The sequence below is a fragment of the Populus euphratica genome, unplaced genomic scaffold, assembly GCF_000495115.2.
Source record: "Populus euphratica unplaced genomic scaffold, PopEup_1.0 scaffold436.1, whole genome shotgun sequence".
Lineage (NCBI taxonomy): Eukaryota > Viridiplantae > Streptophyta > Magnoliopsida > Malpighiales > Salicaceae > Populus > Populus euphratica.
The window spans coordinates 102,671-116,604 of NW_011500321.1; the positions used below are offsets into that span (position 1 = coordinate 102,671).

Genomic DNA, 13,934 nt, shown 5'->3' on the forward strand with positions numbered 1-13,934 from the left:
GACAGTGTGGCTTCGTTGGAGCTCAGGGCTTCGTTTGGAGCTCAGAGCCCTATGCTCTTGAATGGTAGGTGGGAGTTCAACAGTACTAGGCACTAAAGGCAGCAAATGCATTGAACTTACCTATAGAGTGATTCTTGATCACTGGGCTCCCATGAATGCAACAATGTATTTCTGCAGGTCAGGTGCAGACGACAGATACATTCAACTCTTTTAGTACTGTTTTTGTGTTTCTTTTAAAAAAATTTAATAGGTGAATATTAAAAATAATTTTTAAAAGATTAAAAAAATATTTTTATATATTTTTAAATAAAAAATAATCATAATTATACTTTGAAACACGTAAAAAGGCTTTCAAATACGCAATTCTGACCCATGGGAAAAGGGAAGACAAAACTCTCTCGCACTAGCATCTTAGAAGCTGAGAACCCTTCCATATTCGAGAACAATTTGAGAAGATTTTAGAGGTTTCCATGGATGTTTAAGAACAGTTCTGCGAGTGCACGTTTACACAGTGATGAGTAACAAACAAACCCTTGATTCTGGCACATAACATGAATCATGTTTGTTGCCCTGACTATGTCACGCAGCAGCACCACTACCAGCCAAATCCGGATCCAAACGGATCTCATTGCGGTTGAAAATGTGTTTGAGTGTATTTGATTTGAAAAAATTATATTAAATGAATTTTTTTAATGTATTAATATAAAAAATAATAAAAAAATTATTTTAATAAATTTTAAAATTAAAAAAATACTTTTAAAGAAGGACAGTTTAGATATTTATTAACGAGGCCCTTTCACTGTTGGAGCTCTGGCAATTTGCCCCTTTTCTTTAAAACCTAGCACGGAGAAGAAATACCCTTAGGATGGGGCCTACGAGCCATGGATCACTAGCGCTACAGAGAGCCGGCGGAGTGGGCGGGCTTATCTCCAAAAAGTCTATTCTAGTTTACAAGCCGTTTAGATGAGCTACCTTTTACCAACTTTGATTTAATAGAACTTTGATTTATTTTAATTCTTTATTTTTTAATTTTTTTTTCCAAATTGATTCCATTTTAATTTATTTTTTTTATTTTAATTAAAAAAAAAAACCAAACCAAACCAAACCCCTTTTTTTTTTTAAAAAAAGAAGCTTTCTAACCAAGATCATCAAAGAGATTTGGAAAACTATCCAGGTCAATTAATTCAGTTAAGTGTGATTTTTATAATATTTTTTATTTAAAAATATGTTGAAATATTTTTTGTATTAATATATTAAAATTATAAAAAAATATTAATTTAATACTTTTCAAGCCAAAAACACTTTAAAAAAACACCTATATAAACACTCCCAAACACCGTTGGAAGTCTAGTGAACAAATTATCTGGGGTTAACAAGGTAGAAGCCATATCCAGGGTATTAGACAGGCACCAGAATTAATTATTGGATTATTATACAGAAATTATATCGTAATCATTGCTAAAAAGGCACAAATCTAGTCATCATCTTTATCACTATCATGGTTAATAGATTACAATTAAAAAGAGAATCCCGTCCTAGTAGGAGATGACTAGAGGTGACCACTTGCGTCACCCTAATGTTCCATGGACGTTTCAACTTCACCAAGCAGCTATGAACAATCAATCCAAGACAGAAGTCAACACTTGATATGCATCTTTTCAAACTATAAGATGGTTCAAGACAAAAGAATAAAAGAATCAAAACGTATGAATAACTAAAGGTTTTTCTCCCACGAAAGAAGAGAGAAACCTTCATTGCGCCTGCTTTTGATCCCCCTTAATTTCTGTAGATAGGCTTGGCTTTCCATCCTTCTTGTTATACTCCTGTTTCAGTTCTTCCAATCGCCTGGACACCTGATAAAGAATCCACACCTTCTTCATGAATAATGAATAAAATTTGGCTTCAAAAACTAAGCCAGATCATGTGCGGGAAAGTTTATACAGATTAAAGTGCTAGGAGTGGGTGTCCAATCGCCTGGACATAATGCATATGGCTCCCCCTAAATTTCATGTTCCAAAAACTCATTCTTGGGGTTATATTTCATACCTTCAAGTATTCTCATCAAGAGTACATAACATAAGATACACAGAAAAAGTAGTTTCATATCCACTAAAACAGATTTGATGATATTAGTAATTATTTGGCAGCTTAAAGAGAGGGAATGCTACTGAGACAGCAAACTTTTATTAAATATTACCATACAATACTATCTGTTTAGTGACTTGAAAGAATGAAATCCAAAGATCGTCAAATGGAAATAACACTAGTTTAGTTAGTGTGATGAGATGTTTGAACGTAAAGTTCAAATAAAACTCAATATTTTGCGCAACACACACACACACACGCTACCCATACAAAGAGAGAGAGAACCTTGATGGAGTATGCCATAGGTAATAATGTATCTGGATCCATTGCATCCTCAGGGAAATTACGCAAAGCATGTATAAGTTTTTCAAAGGGCAATTTGACCTGATAAAAAAAAGAAAACCAATTATAAGATAAGTTGTGCGGCTATTTCTTTCAGAGTAGAGAAAAGATCTTGAAATACTCACCAAGTCATCATGGCGATATTTTAACAGAGCCAGACCCACTTTGAAAACAATTTTAACACCCTGGCAAAGAAGATATCACAGAGACATATAACATCCAGACCACATGAAATGATCCTTCCAAGGAAAACAAAATAAAAATATTAATAACTGACCTCATACAGGAATACATCCCAAATTCGAAGAGCCAAGTGGAATGGAAAAGAGTACGAGAAAACAGTTATAAACCACTGGCTTGCATACATGCTAGGATTTATCATTTCTTGGGTAAAATGCTCTCCTAGTTTTGGCATATGCTCCTTCATCAAGCGGTCAAACAGACACAAATATTGTTGAACAAGAGGCAGACCCACCTGCACACAAGTATAAAATACAAGTTCTCACGGGATGAAAGTGTAATTTTAAAAGCCCAAGGATAGTAGATGGAATGCAGTTCCCTCGGACTCCAGTTCAAATCAGTGAAAGGCAGGTTACAGTTGGTTCACATGCTCAAATTTTACCAAGAAGAGGGAAAATAACGGTTGATGGGGTGGTTTCACATGGTAATAAAGCTTGGCAGTTTGATGACCATTAAGTTCGTCTCTCTCTATCTCTAAGTACGAGGCAGATCATTTATATGAAGCATGTGGTGAACCTACTGTGGTTAAAAAAAACTCGAATTTTCAATGAACAATCTACTCGAAGCAACCACAAAAATCTGCAAAGGATGCCACCATAACTAGATAGAAAAGGATTAGCCCTCCTTTTGGTACCACATGAAATAATAATAATAATAATAAAAGTTTGATTAACCATGATAGATGCCATTAGAACAAGTGGATTCATAATGTTGGTAACTACAGTAAACCTGTGATATCTTTTTTTTTTTTTCCACATAACAAGGAGTATGAGGTCAAAGTTAAGACTCCATTGTGGTGAGCCTTTTCCTGAGTTTGAGGAATCAGTAAGCCACCCCCTCTAGGTTACAGGTATTTGAAATTGTGATGTAGAATAGTGTGCAGCTCGCAATGTTAATTTTGGTTAACAAAATATCAAGCAGCAGCAAGACATCCCAAAGTGCAAGTGCCTGTGAGGGGGGGGGGGATTCTAGCCTGACATCAAAAGCAGAGGTCACAATTCTTTTTCCTTCTTTTTTCTTTTTTTGGTGCTAAAAAAGGATGTGATCTACGAGCTGCTATTAAGTGAAAAGTCGTAAGTGATAAACACCATTGTATGGTATATGCATTGTCAAGGAAGTGAATGGATAATTACACTTCCTTTTGGCACTCTGCCAAAAACACCAAGTCACCTCAACAAGTCCCACATGAAAGCTTGTTGAGATGTACAAATGCAAATTCCATTGCGTCAAGTGCGCTGACTTAATAGTGATCCATATCTTTGATTGCAGGGATATAAAATCTTACAGCCAATACTCTAAGCTAACTACAATTATACAAATGTTAACATGAAACTCTTCGTATAAATGAATTACCTGATACAATCCTTCCATTGGAGCATGGACTGCTCCTTTCAGCAATGCAACCAACAACCAAAATGCATCCTCTTCACTCATATAAAGGAGTAGCAAACCAGCTAAAAACCCCATACCCTGCATTTTTTAACAATTGCAGTTTCATTCTTCATTCAGTATATTAAGTAAATTTAAGAGCCAAAGGATACACAAGTCTCAGACCTGAACATATCCAACATCTCTATCATACACAGAGTAAGCCTTCAAGACATTGTAGAGAGACCTTTGACCTGGACCATGTCTCTGCTGGAAGAAAACATGTGAAGGGAAGGTCCGAGAAATATCACGAATTATATCCAGCTCTGATGCTGATGTCTCGTATATAACTAGTTGCTGCAATAAACATACAGTTTCAACAATACGACACAAACTAATCTGTGTAGCAGTGTGCCCCTGAAAGCACAGAGGCAAGAGAGCATGAAATGAAACATTAAAATGAAAAGCTCAAATAATGATAAGAAACCAACTGTTCATTTATTTAATCTCTTAACAGATAATTCCCAGCCACATGTCTTCAAAACAGATAATTTACTGACCCACTTCAACAACTTGAGAATCGAATCTAGAAAGGATCACTGCAGAATTAAACAAACCAAACAACTCAATAAAGTACAAAAGCACATGCTGGGCTTTTAAGTGCATGGGAGGCCAAAGATTGCATAAGTAATCAATTATTGTAAAATCTAAAGCAGGATGCAGTGTCATAAGAACTCACGTATTCTATTAAGCAAGTGAAGCTTAAGGACAACATAACTAAAAAGAACAGAATTTGCATTCTCTAAGAATAAATCCCAGGTCAATGCTTCTAGTAGAATCTCTTTGCAAGTGAATTATGATAACAGATTACTCTTGTATTTTTCTCATATGAAAGCACATCAAAAACACACCAGGAGAGAGTGCCTTATTTGGTATGTTACCTACAAAAAGTCATTAGTGTCTACCCAACTAAGGACTGTCCTAAACAGAAGTTTTATCTCACTAAACACAAGTTTTATCTAACAAAGCAATTTATCCTTCCAAATTTGGTTTGATGTGGGTTCAGACAGACAAGGGCTATTTGCAAGGATTAGCAAAATTTTTTTTTTGAAACTCTCTTATCCACCATGAGGGAAAACTAAAATTGCCAAAAACAGGAATAAAAGAAAGAAAATCCTTTTTCTAGCTGTTACTAAGATTCCTGAAAAAGAATAAAGGAAAGAAAATCATCTGTCTACCTGTTATTAAGATTCCTGGAAAAAAAACAGGTCAGTCCCAGACTTGCAATAAATACTACCTCAAACACAAACCCCCCCCAACCCAAAAATAAAAAAATTCCAAGAGGACGAATGATTGGATGCCAGTACGGGCTACAGAAAAGTAATATCCCTTCTCCAAATCTTAGAAGAAGAATATGAAAAGTCTTACTTTGACTTCTATGTGAGAGTTGTAGGACCATAGTCATAGTCTAAGGTTTCATACATATATATAACAAAGCAGCTCCCTAGATAATGTTCATAGTTACTGTTCCCACAGCTCCCATGTCATCCCCTTTTGCTTTCAGTTTCAACTCCAGAACAAATTGCAATTTTCCCCTGAAATCTAAATGACAAGGCTGTCGTACATCACTTTAAGAGAATACTATTTGAATGTTAAATGTCTTTACAAATGTATGTGAGAATTACTATACTAACTAAACATGCAACCTAGTACATGTCCAATGTAAACTTTATTTTTCATTTTATTACTTAAAACTTCAAAATTAACAATTATGGAAAAAGACAAAATTGCCAAACAAGTTTTCCCAGACAATCACTTCCGAGATACACTACATAGATGCCTCAGGGAAGGAGAAAATAGAGATATAAATATCATGTAAATGGCAAATATAGGCAATTTTAAGGTCTTTCATATGGGCAAAAGCCTGTGGTGCTTAAATGTCCCTAATGACTGTTCTTGAACTTTAAGAAAATTGGGTTCAAAATTTTAATTTAGGACCATGTAGAGCATTCAGTAGGCAATGAAGATAATATCCATCTCAGGTGGGACTCTTGGCATGCTTGAGGACCCTTTTTCAAAAAATATGGTCAGAGGATCATTTTTGAATCTGGATTGCCTTCTGCAGAAAAGCTTTCCCGAGTGATGAATGGAAATTGCCTACTGCTGGCTCGATGCCAAGGAAGCTATTCAACATGCTATTTGTAGCTCTCTCTTCCTTCTCCTTTGCAAAGGGATAGTGTTACATGGAAATTCCCTACTATTGGGCAATTCACTGCTAAGAGTGCTTGGTATGTGATTGGGAAAAAAAAGGAAGCAGAGTGGACTGGTTTAAGTCGATTGGGGGCCCTCTCCATATTCTAATGCACAGCTTTATTTGCTGGCTAACAATTCTGGACAGATTAACTACAAAGAAGAGGCAGATCAAAATGGGCAGGTTCATGGATCCAGTTTGTGTGTAATGCAGTGCTGATGATGAACACAGTAATCACCTCTTCTTCATTTATGTGTTCTCTAAAAGAGTCTGGAAGAAAATCCTCCAAATTTGTGGGAATAATAGGGAGGTTTCTGATTAGAACTCTGAGTTCTGGTGGGGAAAAGTCTTTTTGCACAGAAAGTCCTTTCAATCTATTGTTATAAGGCTTCCTTGATGCTCCTTTATCTATTGTATTTGGAAGGAAAGAAACCCAAGGTTTCATAATTCTGTACCAGCAGATGTAGAAAGCAGAATCAAGAACATTGTTCAAACATTCCATCTAAGGCCTCAGGATACTAAGATTTTGCAGGAAGCAATTAGTAATCCAAACTTTTCAAAATTTTGTTTCTGCAATTTTGTAAAGATTAATTGTCTTTCATAGTTTTTGGTGTAAATAATTCTTACGAACAGAAACATTTCCTGTTTTTGGTTGGTTTTTGAACAATTGAATCCATTCATTCATCAAAAAGAATTTTAAGGTCTTTCTGGCACCCAAGCACAATTCAGAAATTCACACATCCAAATCATCAGAAGTGTATATCAGACCATCACAAACTAAGCCCTGGAATTTTAAGCACTGCCACCACTAAAGGCTTTTTTTAGCATACCTGATATACCATCCACTCAGAAAGGGCCGAAGTTGATTTTAATCCTCTGAATCAAATTTATTGAATAATAGTTCAAAATACTAAGAAAACCAATGCATGATTTCATCCATCAACATGGACTTTGATTTAAATTTTAATCATATGGTTTTAAATTTTGTTATCTGATAGCTTTAAGTCTTGTGCCTTTTACACCATGTGTTGCAGTGAACATGTCCATGTGCAAAATGTTCAAGAAAAGGAAGAAGTGAGGGAGTCCAGTAATATCTGAAGAAATAAACATGAATAATTTTGCAAGCTCAAGGGTAATTCAAGCAAAACCCATTATATGTTACAAATAATATCTCATTAGTAGAATTGTAAGAAAAAAGATTTCAGGTTATTTATCTCAGTCAAGACAAGTGAAGGAGTACCTCATAAACCCCAGGGTTCATCAGTAAAAGGTCTCGACTTCCAGAAATCAACTGCCAAACAAGACCCCTTAAACAGTCAGGGATTCCTTTCCTTATGCGCCTCTTAACAACATGAGGTTTTCTTCGAACATAATGCTTCCAATCACTTCCTCCAACCCCAATCATCTTCCTCCATTTTCTTACCCTTCTTTCCTCCCTGAAAAAAAAATTATGTCCACAATCAATAATCAACATTACTATCTAATAGTATGCAAGGAAGATCCATCAGTAAGCCTTTGGCATTAACTCATTTGGAGTATGCAAGGAAGATCCATCAATAAGCCTTTGGCATTAACTCATTTGGAATATTGGAAGTGATTCATTGAAGAAAAAGCAACCTGTCAAACTCATAAGTTTACCTTCCCTTGGCTAAACCATCAGGAGGATTATTAATCTCTTGCTTTAGAAAACCAAATCTATCCATCTTTCTCGGTGAAGGAAGTGGCCCTGGTTCATAGTCATCTATTATTTTCTTCTCCATGCTACTATTTCAAAGAAACTTTAGTATGCTACAAGGCGGAACACCTAAGTCTCAATGACATGGCAATCCACTAACCAATCTCAGATCACCTGCACAACGAAAACTGAAACAGCTGAAAAATCATACAACTAATACTATGAGTTATTACACATTGAACACGTAAACACAAATTAAAATAAAAAGACTCAAATCTCACTAGTAACTAGAGTGTTGTGAAAATAAAACGAGTATCAAAATCAGCCAAACCATGGAAAGCATGTTAGCAACCATTCTGGTAGTTAAAAACCAAAACAAGAATAGCAATTATAAGAGTTATATATCAAGTATAAATGCATACAAGAATGTTTCGTAACTAATGAAGATGCCTAACAAGTAGCAAGCATCCAAGCACAATGACGGGAACTTATATATTTCAATAAATAGAAAGACAGCAGCAGCGTAGCTGTTTAGAACTGATAACAACAATAACAATAACAATAACAATCATAAACCAAAGCAAAGCAAACCACCTTGAGAGAAGCACAATAGATAACAGCTACAAGTATGGACAACCAGGTAAGTCAAATGCAAAAAAACAAATAACGAGAAGCTTATCAATGCTACTAATGAACATGTCCAGCTCATGGTACCAGACACCATACCATAGTAAAATAATATCTGCTAAACAACAAACAATGGAACTTTCTCTGAGCCTACATGAATTCAAACACAATTTTCTACCAACCAAACAAAATGAGCCATAGGATCCCAAATCCCCGTAACAGTGAACATTTCTAAAAAAGAACACGCAAACAAGAAAAAGAAAGCACTGATCATGAAACATGAATCAACAAGGCTGAAAATTAAAACCCGGAAACCTCTTCCATAGATATCAAATGGATTAATCTCAAAAACGTGAGTTTATCACTACATTTAGAAAGCACAAAGAAAACAAACCTGGGTTTTTAAGGATTTTCGAGCCTGGTAAAGATTAACGTTTCTTCTTCTAGTCAATCTATATATAATCTGTATAATTGAGAGAGGGAAAAGCTGTATCCTTGATAGGAATGGTAGGTTTTGGAAGTCAATGAGGCTTAAATCCGCGTGTTGTTTCTATAGAAATTCCATCAACAATGGAACCGAAGATGGCAGACTAAATTATCATTATTATAACAAAAGCTAAATAATAAAAAGAAAAAATCAAAAGATATTTTATTATGAATTGTAATAATAATTTTATTTTTTATTTTTAATAAGATGATTTTTTTTTCTCAGCAAATAGGTGGTGCTGTCATTTAAAAAAAAGATAAATGTATATCACAATGGTCAAATCTGATCATATATTATCTCACCGATGCATGATACATAATTATTTTTTTTCTATGTAATATAAATAGATAATAATTAGATTCTCACTTTTAATAAATTATTTATATTTGTTTTTACACCAACAAGTAAAATATACAATTATTTTTTTTATTAATTATTTATTAAAATAAACATGTTTATTATATTCAAAGATCTTGAATTTAATATAATTATTAGATTTAAGTTATTTGAGTCTGTTATAGGTATCAATCTCAAATGCATATTAAACCCAAATTATTTGAATTAAAAGATTTTAAATCTTTTAACAATATGATTGAATTATAAAAACAAATATTATTTCATTTAAATAAATTTTTTTATTTATATATAGTAAAACTTAACTGTAAACTTTTTTTTGTTTATGTAACTTATTTTATAAATTTATTACATTTGTATAGGAAATTAAAAAAAATATTGAGTTCTAAGTGATTTATTTCAAGTCTTCAAAAATAAACTTCTCTTCTTCGTATATGCATTGTGAAGGAAAATATTAATTTTATGTTTTTATCCAAGTGTTGGATAATTTTTTAAAAGGTTCATGTTTTTTTAAATTTGAGATGTTATTACATAATTTAATTGTCAAAATTTGTTATAATAAGAGTTTATTCTATATATATATATATATATATATATATATGAAAATTTGAAATATATAATCACAAGAGAAAATTTTTGAACTTTTGAATTGATATATTATGTCGTAGGAAAAGAAAATATTGTATATGTAAAAGATTTATTGTCGTTTTTACTATCTTAATTTGCACAATTATGTAACTTATTTCTTCACTATAATTAGAGATTAATGAAAAAAAGTGAATTTTAGAGATGCATGTAGTTAATGTCCCGAAATGAAAAAAATATAGAAAAGATAAAAATATATTTGGTTAAAAAGACAAAGATAAAAATACAAAATAAATATATTTTTAGAACAATTATAAGTTAATTTCTACATTTTTTTAAAAAAAAGAAAAAGAAGAAGAAGAAAAAAAAAGAGTCTGGTGTGGTTTCCAAGTCTAGGCACCTAGATCAAAAATAAAATTAAAAAATATTAAAAAATTAATGTAAAAGTGAACATAAATCTATATTTTACAATTTTAAGGATTAATTAACTTGTTTTATTGAACAAGAGAAGAAGGGAATGAGTTATAATTAATTATTTTAAACTCTTCATTTGTTGTTTAAACATAGTTATTACACCTGGCCAGACCATTCAACCCGGAAACTCGAATGACCCAACAAAACTTGATGGAGACTTTTTTTTAATTAAATATGTTTTTTTCTCTTGCCGGAAACTTCTCTTTTTTTTTATCTTTTTTAGTTGGTTATTAGCCTATTAAATTTCATTATATAAATACTAAAGAATGTTTTATTTTTTCAATATAAAATTTGAAACCCATTAATATATATACTTTATGTTCACAAGAATTTTTTTTTATTTTTTTAATATGTAATAAAAAAACCTTTTTTGTTTAAATTATTCAACTTAATAGAAATAATGTTCACAAGATACTAGTTTAATATGTTTTCAATGTGAAATAATATCTTTTCAACTCAAGTGGTTTACAATGTAATACTAGTTTAATAGTCAAATCTAATTGTTTTTTAATTTTTTCATGTGAAATATTAAAACCTTAAATATTTTGTTTTAAATTTTCATAGGGTTACCCCAACAGCTTAGGTTTGACAATTCTATGCAATTATACCGTGAACCAAGACACAATCCACTATAGACTTGTATAATGGATTTTTCAAGCTTTGAAAGCTTGTGATAGGATTAATGTTGTCTTTTTATATAAAGTTAAATTTATCATTTTATGCTTTAGTTGAAAAAAATAAAAGCCTTAGTTATGAGGATATTTTAGTATTTTTTATAAGTTCATTGGTCATTAAATGTTTAAATGGTGCTATGGTAGTTTTTTCACGATTTTACATATTAAAAATACTATTCTATCTTCAAGAGTAACAAAATTAAGACCTATTTCTTCAGAGTTTTTTTTTTCCACAAACTGTTAAATAGTTAAAATGCATATTTAGCCTTAAAAAATACAAAAAAATAAGTTTTGCATATGAGGGTATTTTTATTCTCTCATATTATTTTTATTATTTTTAAATTTAAAAAGCTGTGATGTACCTATATTTACTTGAGTTTGACAAACAAACAAGATTCAAATTAATTGGATGTCAAACCTAATTAACGTAGCTCTAATAAGCTGCCAAACTCAAGGTGTTCGGATTTGATATGGTTATCAAATATTTTTAATATTTTTATATTTTAAAAAATAATATTAACTCATTATAGAGTGCAAACCAATATATAAGTTATTAAAAAAAAAACCCTCAATTTATTCCTAAAACCTGTATTGAGTGCCAAACCTATAAACTATATCAATTAGGTCTCAAATGTTTAAAATTAAATCCTTTTCGTACTCCATCAACTCCGAATAGGGCACAAGCTTACCGGCCAACCAATAATTAAATTTGGTGTTACGGAGGTTAAAGTTTGATTTTAATGAAAGAATGATAATAGAAAAGGAGAGGGGTTCATTTGTCCCACGTCCAATTTTTTTAAAGGCTCAGTAGCTATTAAGGGTCAAAAGAGGAAACCAAACCGAAGGGTTCGATGGAAAAGGAATCAAAGCGATCGGTGTCACAGCTTCGATAACCAAGCAAACATATGGAAGTAAGATATTGTTCCGACGAGTAGTTGAAACACGGAGAGCTTTCCGATGAGAAAAGCCGGAGCATGTAAGGCCGACAGGTGTCCCAGTCACCTGTACGATCAACTTTCCTGTCCAGTACTCATGGCAGTTACTTATGTGGGGTAGTTTTGAAAATTTGTTTTTATTTAATTTTTTATAATTAAAATAAATATTTTTAGGGAAAATTGCGCTTTAATTTCTTAAAAAATGTATGTATACTATTTAAAAAATTATACTTTTTTATTTATGCATTTCTTTTACTAAAATATTTTTAATTAGCACAATATTTTTTATTAAATATTTGTAAAATAATGATTAATTTAAAATTAAAAAAAATATATCCGTTTAATCTCAAACACATCTTTTCATTACTAGGAGAGCTCTTCAATTATTAGATGTCTTAATAAAAAATTTCTATATATATAATATTCATCCTAAGTTAATACAATAATTTAAGAATAAGTATAATGTAAACTCAATATGGACTTTAATGTTTGATACTAACATGTTTTGTATTTGTTATCTTGTCCACTCTTTAATACTTTGCTTGTTAAATGACTAATCTTGATTTATGTTGTATAACACTTGGTACAACAAATGCTTGACACTTTCATAGCCCATAATGTATGGTATAACCGACACCTGAGCTATAAAAGGAACTTGATTTGTTGTTAACATAAGTTATAATCATGAATGCTTGACGAGATTTACAAGTATTAGCATTAATTGAATAAGATGACTAATGTAATCATGTTAACAATATATAATATGATTGGAACCTCCTTTGTGTGTGGTTTCCAATTCAATAATAAGAGTTTATACTATACTTGTTTGATATACCATTAGTGGAACCTCTAACCTTGACATTTGTTATTATTATTGCTTAATCCTTACATTAATATTTCATCTCTAAGTTCTCATCATCATCATCTTCTTCTTCTTCTCTTTCTTTATTATTATTATTATTACTACTACTACTACTACTACTACTACTACTACTACTACTACTACTACTACTACTACTACTACTACTACTACTACTACTACTACTACTACTACTACTACTACTACTACTACTACTACTACTACTACTACTACTACTACTACTACTACTATTCCTCCTGATGCATTTTATTTTAATTTTAAGCCAGACATTATTCAAATTTTATCCTATTTTCATGGCTTAGATTTAGAAAATCCATACTTGCATTTGAGGGAATTTTATCCATTATTTTGCGAGGAAAATTATAGTGCTTTCCTCACATGATTTAACCTTACTTATAATTATAATATTAAAAAAATAAAATTAACAAAGATAATTTTAAAAAAATACAATAAAAAACCATGTAGAAAAACATTATAGTAATCCATAGCGTATTATGAGGAAAACAATAGTGTTTTCCATAATAAAATCAACAAAGACAATTTAAAAACAATCATAACAAAAAAAAGCCACGAGAAGAAATATTGCAACAATCCATAATATTTTAAAGACAAAAATTATGAAACTAAATTTTTAACCAATTTAATATTAAAAAAATAAAATTGAAAGATAATTTTAAAAAAAATCATAAAAAAATCATGCGGGGAAACACTGCATCAATCTATGATGCTTTTAAAAAAATTACAAAACTAAAACCTCAACCAGTTTAATATTAAAAATATAAAATTAACAAAGATAATTTTGAAAAAAACTGAAAAAAAACCTTGTGGGGGAAACACAATACCAATCTATAGTATTTTGTGAGAAAAACTACTCTGTTTTTTCCATGTGATGCTCAATATTAAAAAATAAAATCGATAAAGATAATTTAAAAAAATATTACAAAAAAAAAAAATAAA

The 13,934-nt window shown here is 31.4% G+C and overlaps 1 protein-coding gene across 4 annotated transcripts; it reads right to left on the reverse strand.

Annotated features, from left to right (window-relative positions):
- Window positions 1–1,429: 1,429 nt before the first annotated feature.
- LOC105113598 (EVI5-like protein) lies at window positions 1,430–9,200 on the reverse strand. Of its 4 annotated transcripts, none has more exons than XM_011009831.1 (9): window positions 8,983–9,200; window positions 7,925–8,135; window positions 7,527–7,722; window positions 4,222–4,392; window positions 4,021–4,137; window positions 2,705–2,902; window positions 2,553–2,612; window positions 2,371–2,469; window positions 1,430–1,853 (listed from the first exon to the last, which is right to left on the reverse strand). In XM_011009831.1, exons 2-9 carry the CDS (start codon window positions 8,044–8,046, stop codon window positions 1,752–1,754), a joined length of 1,065 nt encoding a protein of 354 aa, XP_011008133.1. In that variant the 5' UTR covers window positions 8,047–8,135; window positions 8,983–9,200; the 3' UTR covers window positions 1,430–1,751. The 4 variants fall into 4 exon arrangements, with proteins under 4 accessions (XP_011008133.1, XP_011008134.1, XP_011008135.1 ...); XM_011009832.1 differs by having other exon boundaries at window positions 7,925–8,149; XM_011009833.1 differs by having other exon boundaries at window positions 7,925–8,158.
- Between the last annotated feature and the right edge of the window lie 4,734 nt (window positions 9,201–13,934).

Bases quoted from the DNA above. Each gene is read 5' to 3' on its own strand.
- LOC105113598 (XM_011009831.1), bottom strand. From the start codon at position 8,046: ATGGAGAAGAAAATAATAGATGACTATGAACCAGGGCCACTTCCTTCA. The intron at 4,393-7,526 runs GTACTCCTTCAC...TGTTTATTGCAG, and splicing joins TGAACCCTGGGGTTTATGAG to CAACTAGTTATATACGAGAC. The intron at 2,613-2,704 runs GTCAGTTATTAA...CTTCTTTGCCAG, and splicing joins GGGATGTATTCCTGTATGAG to GGTGTTAAAATTGTTTTCAA.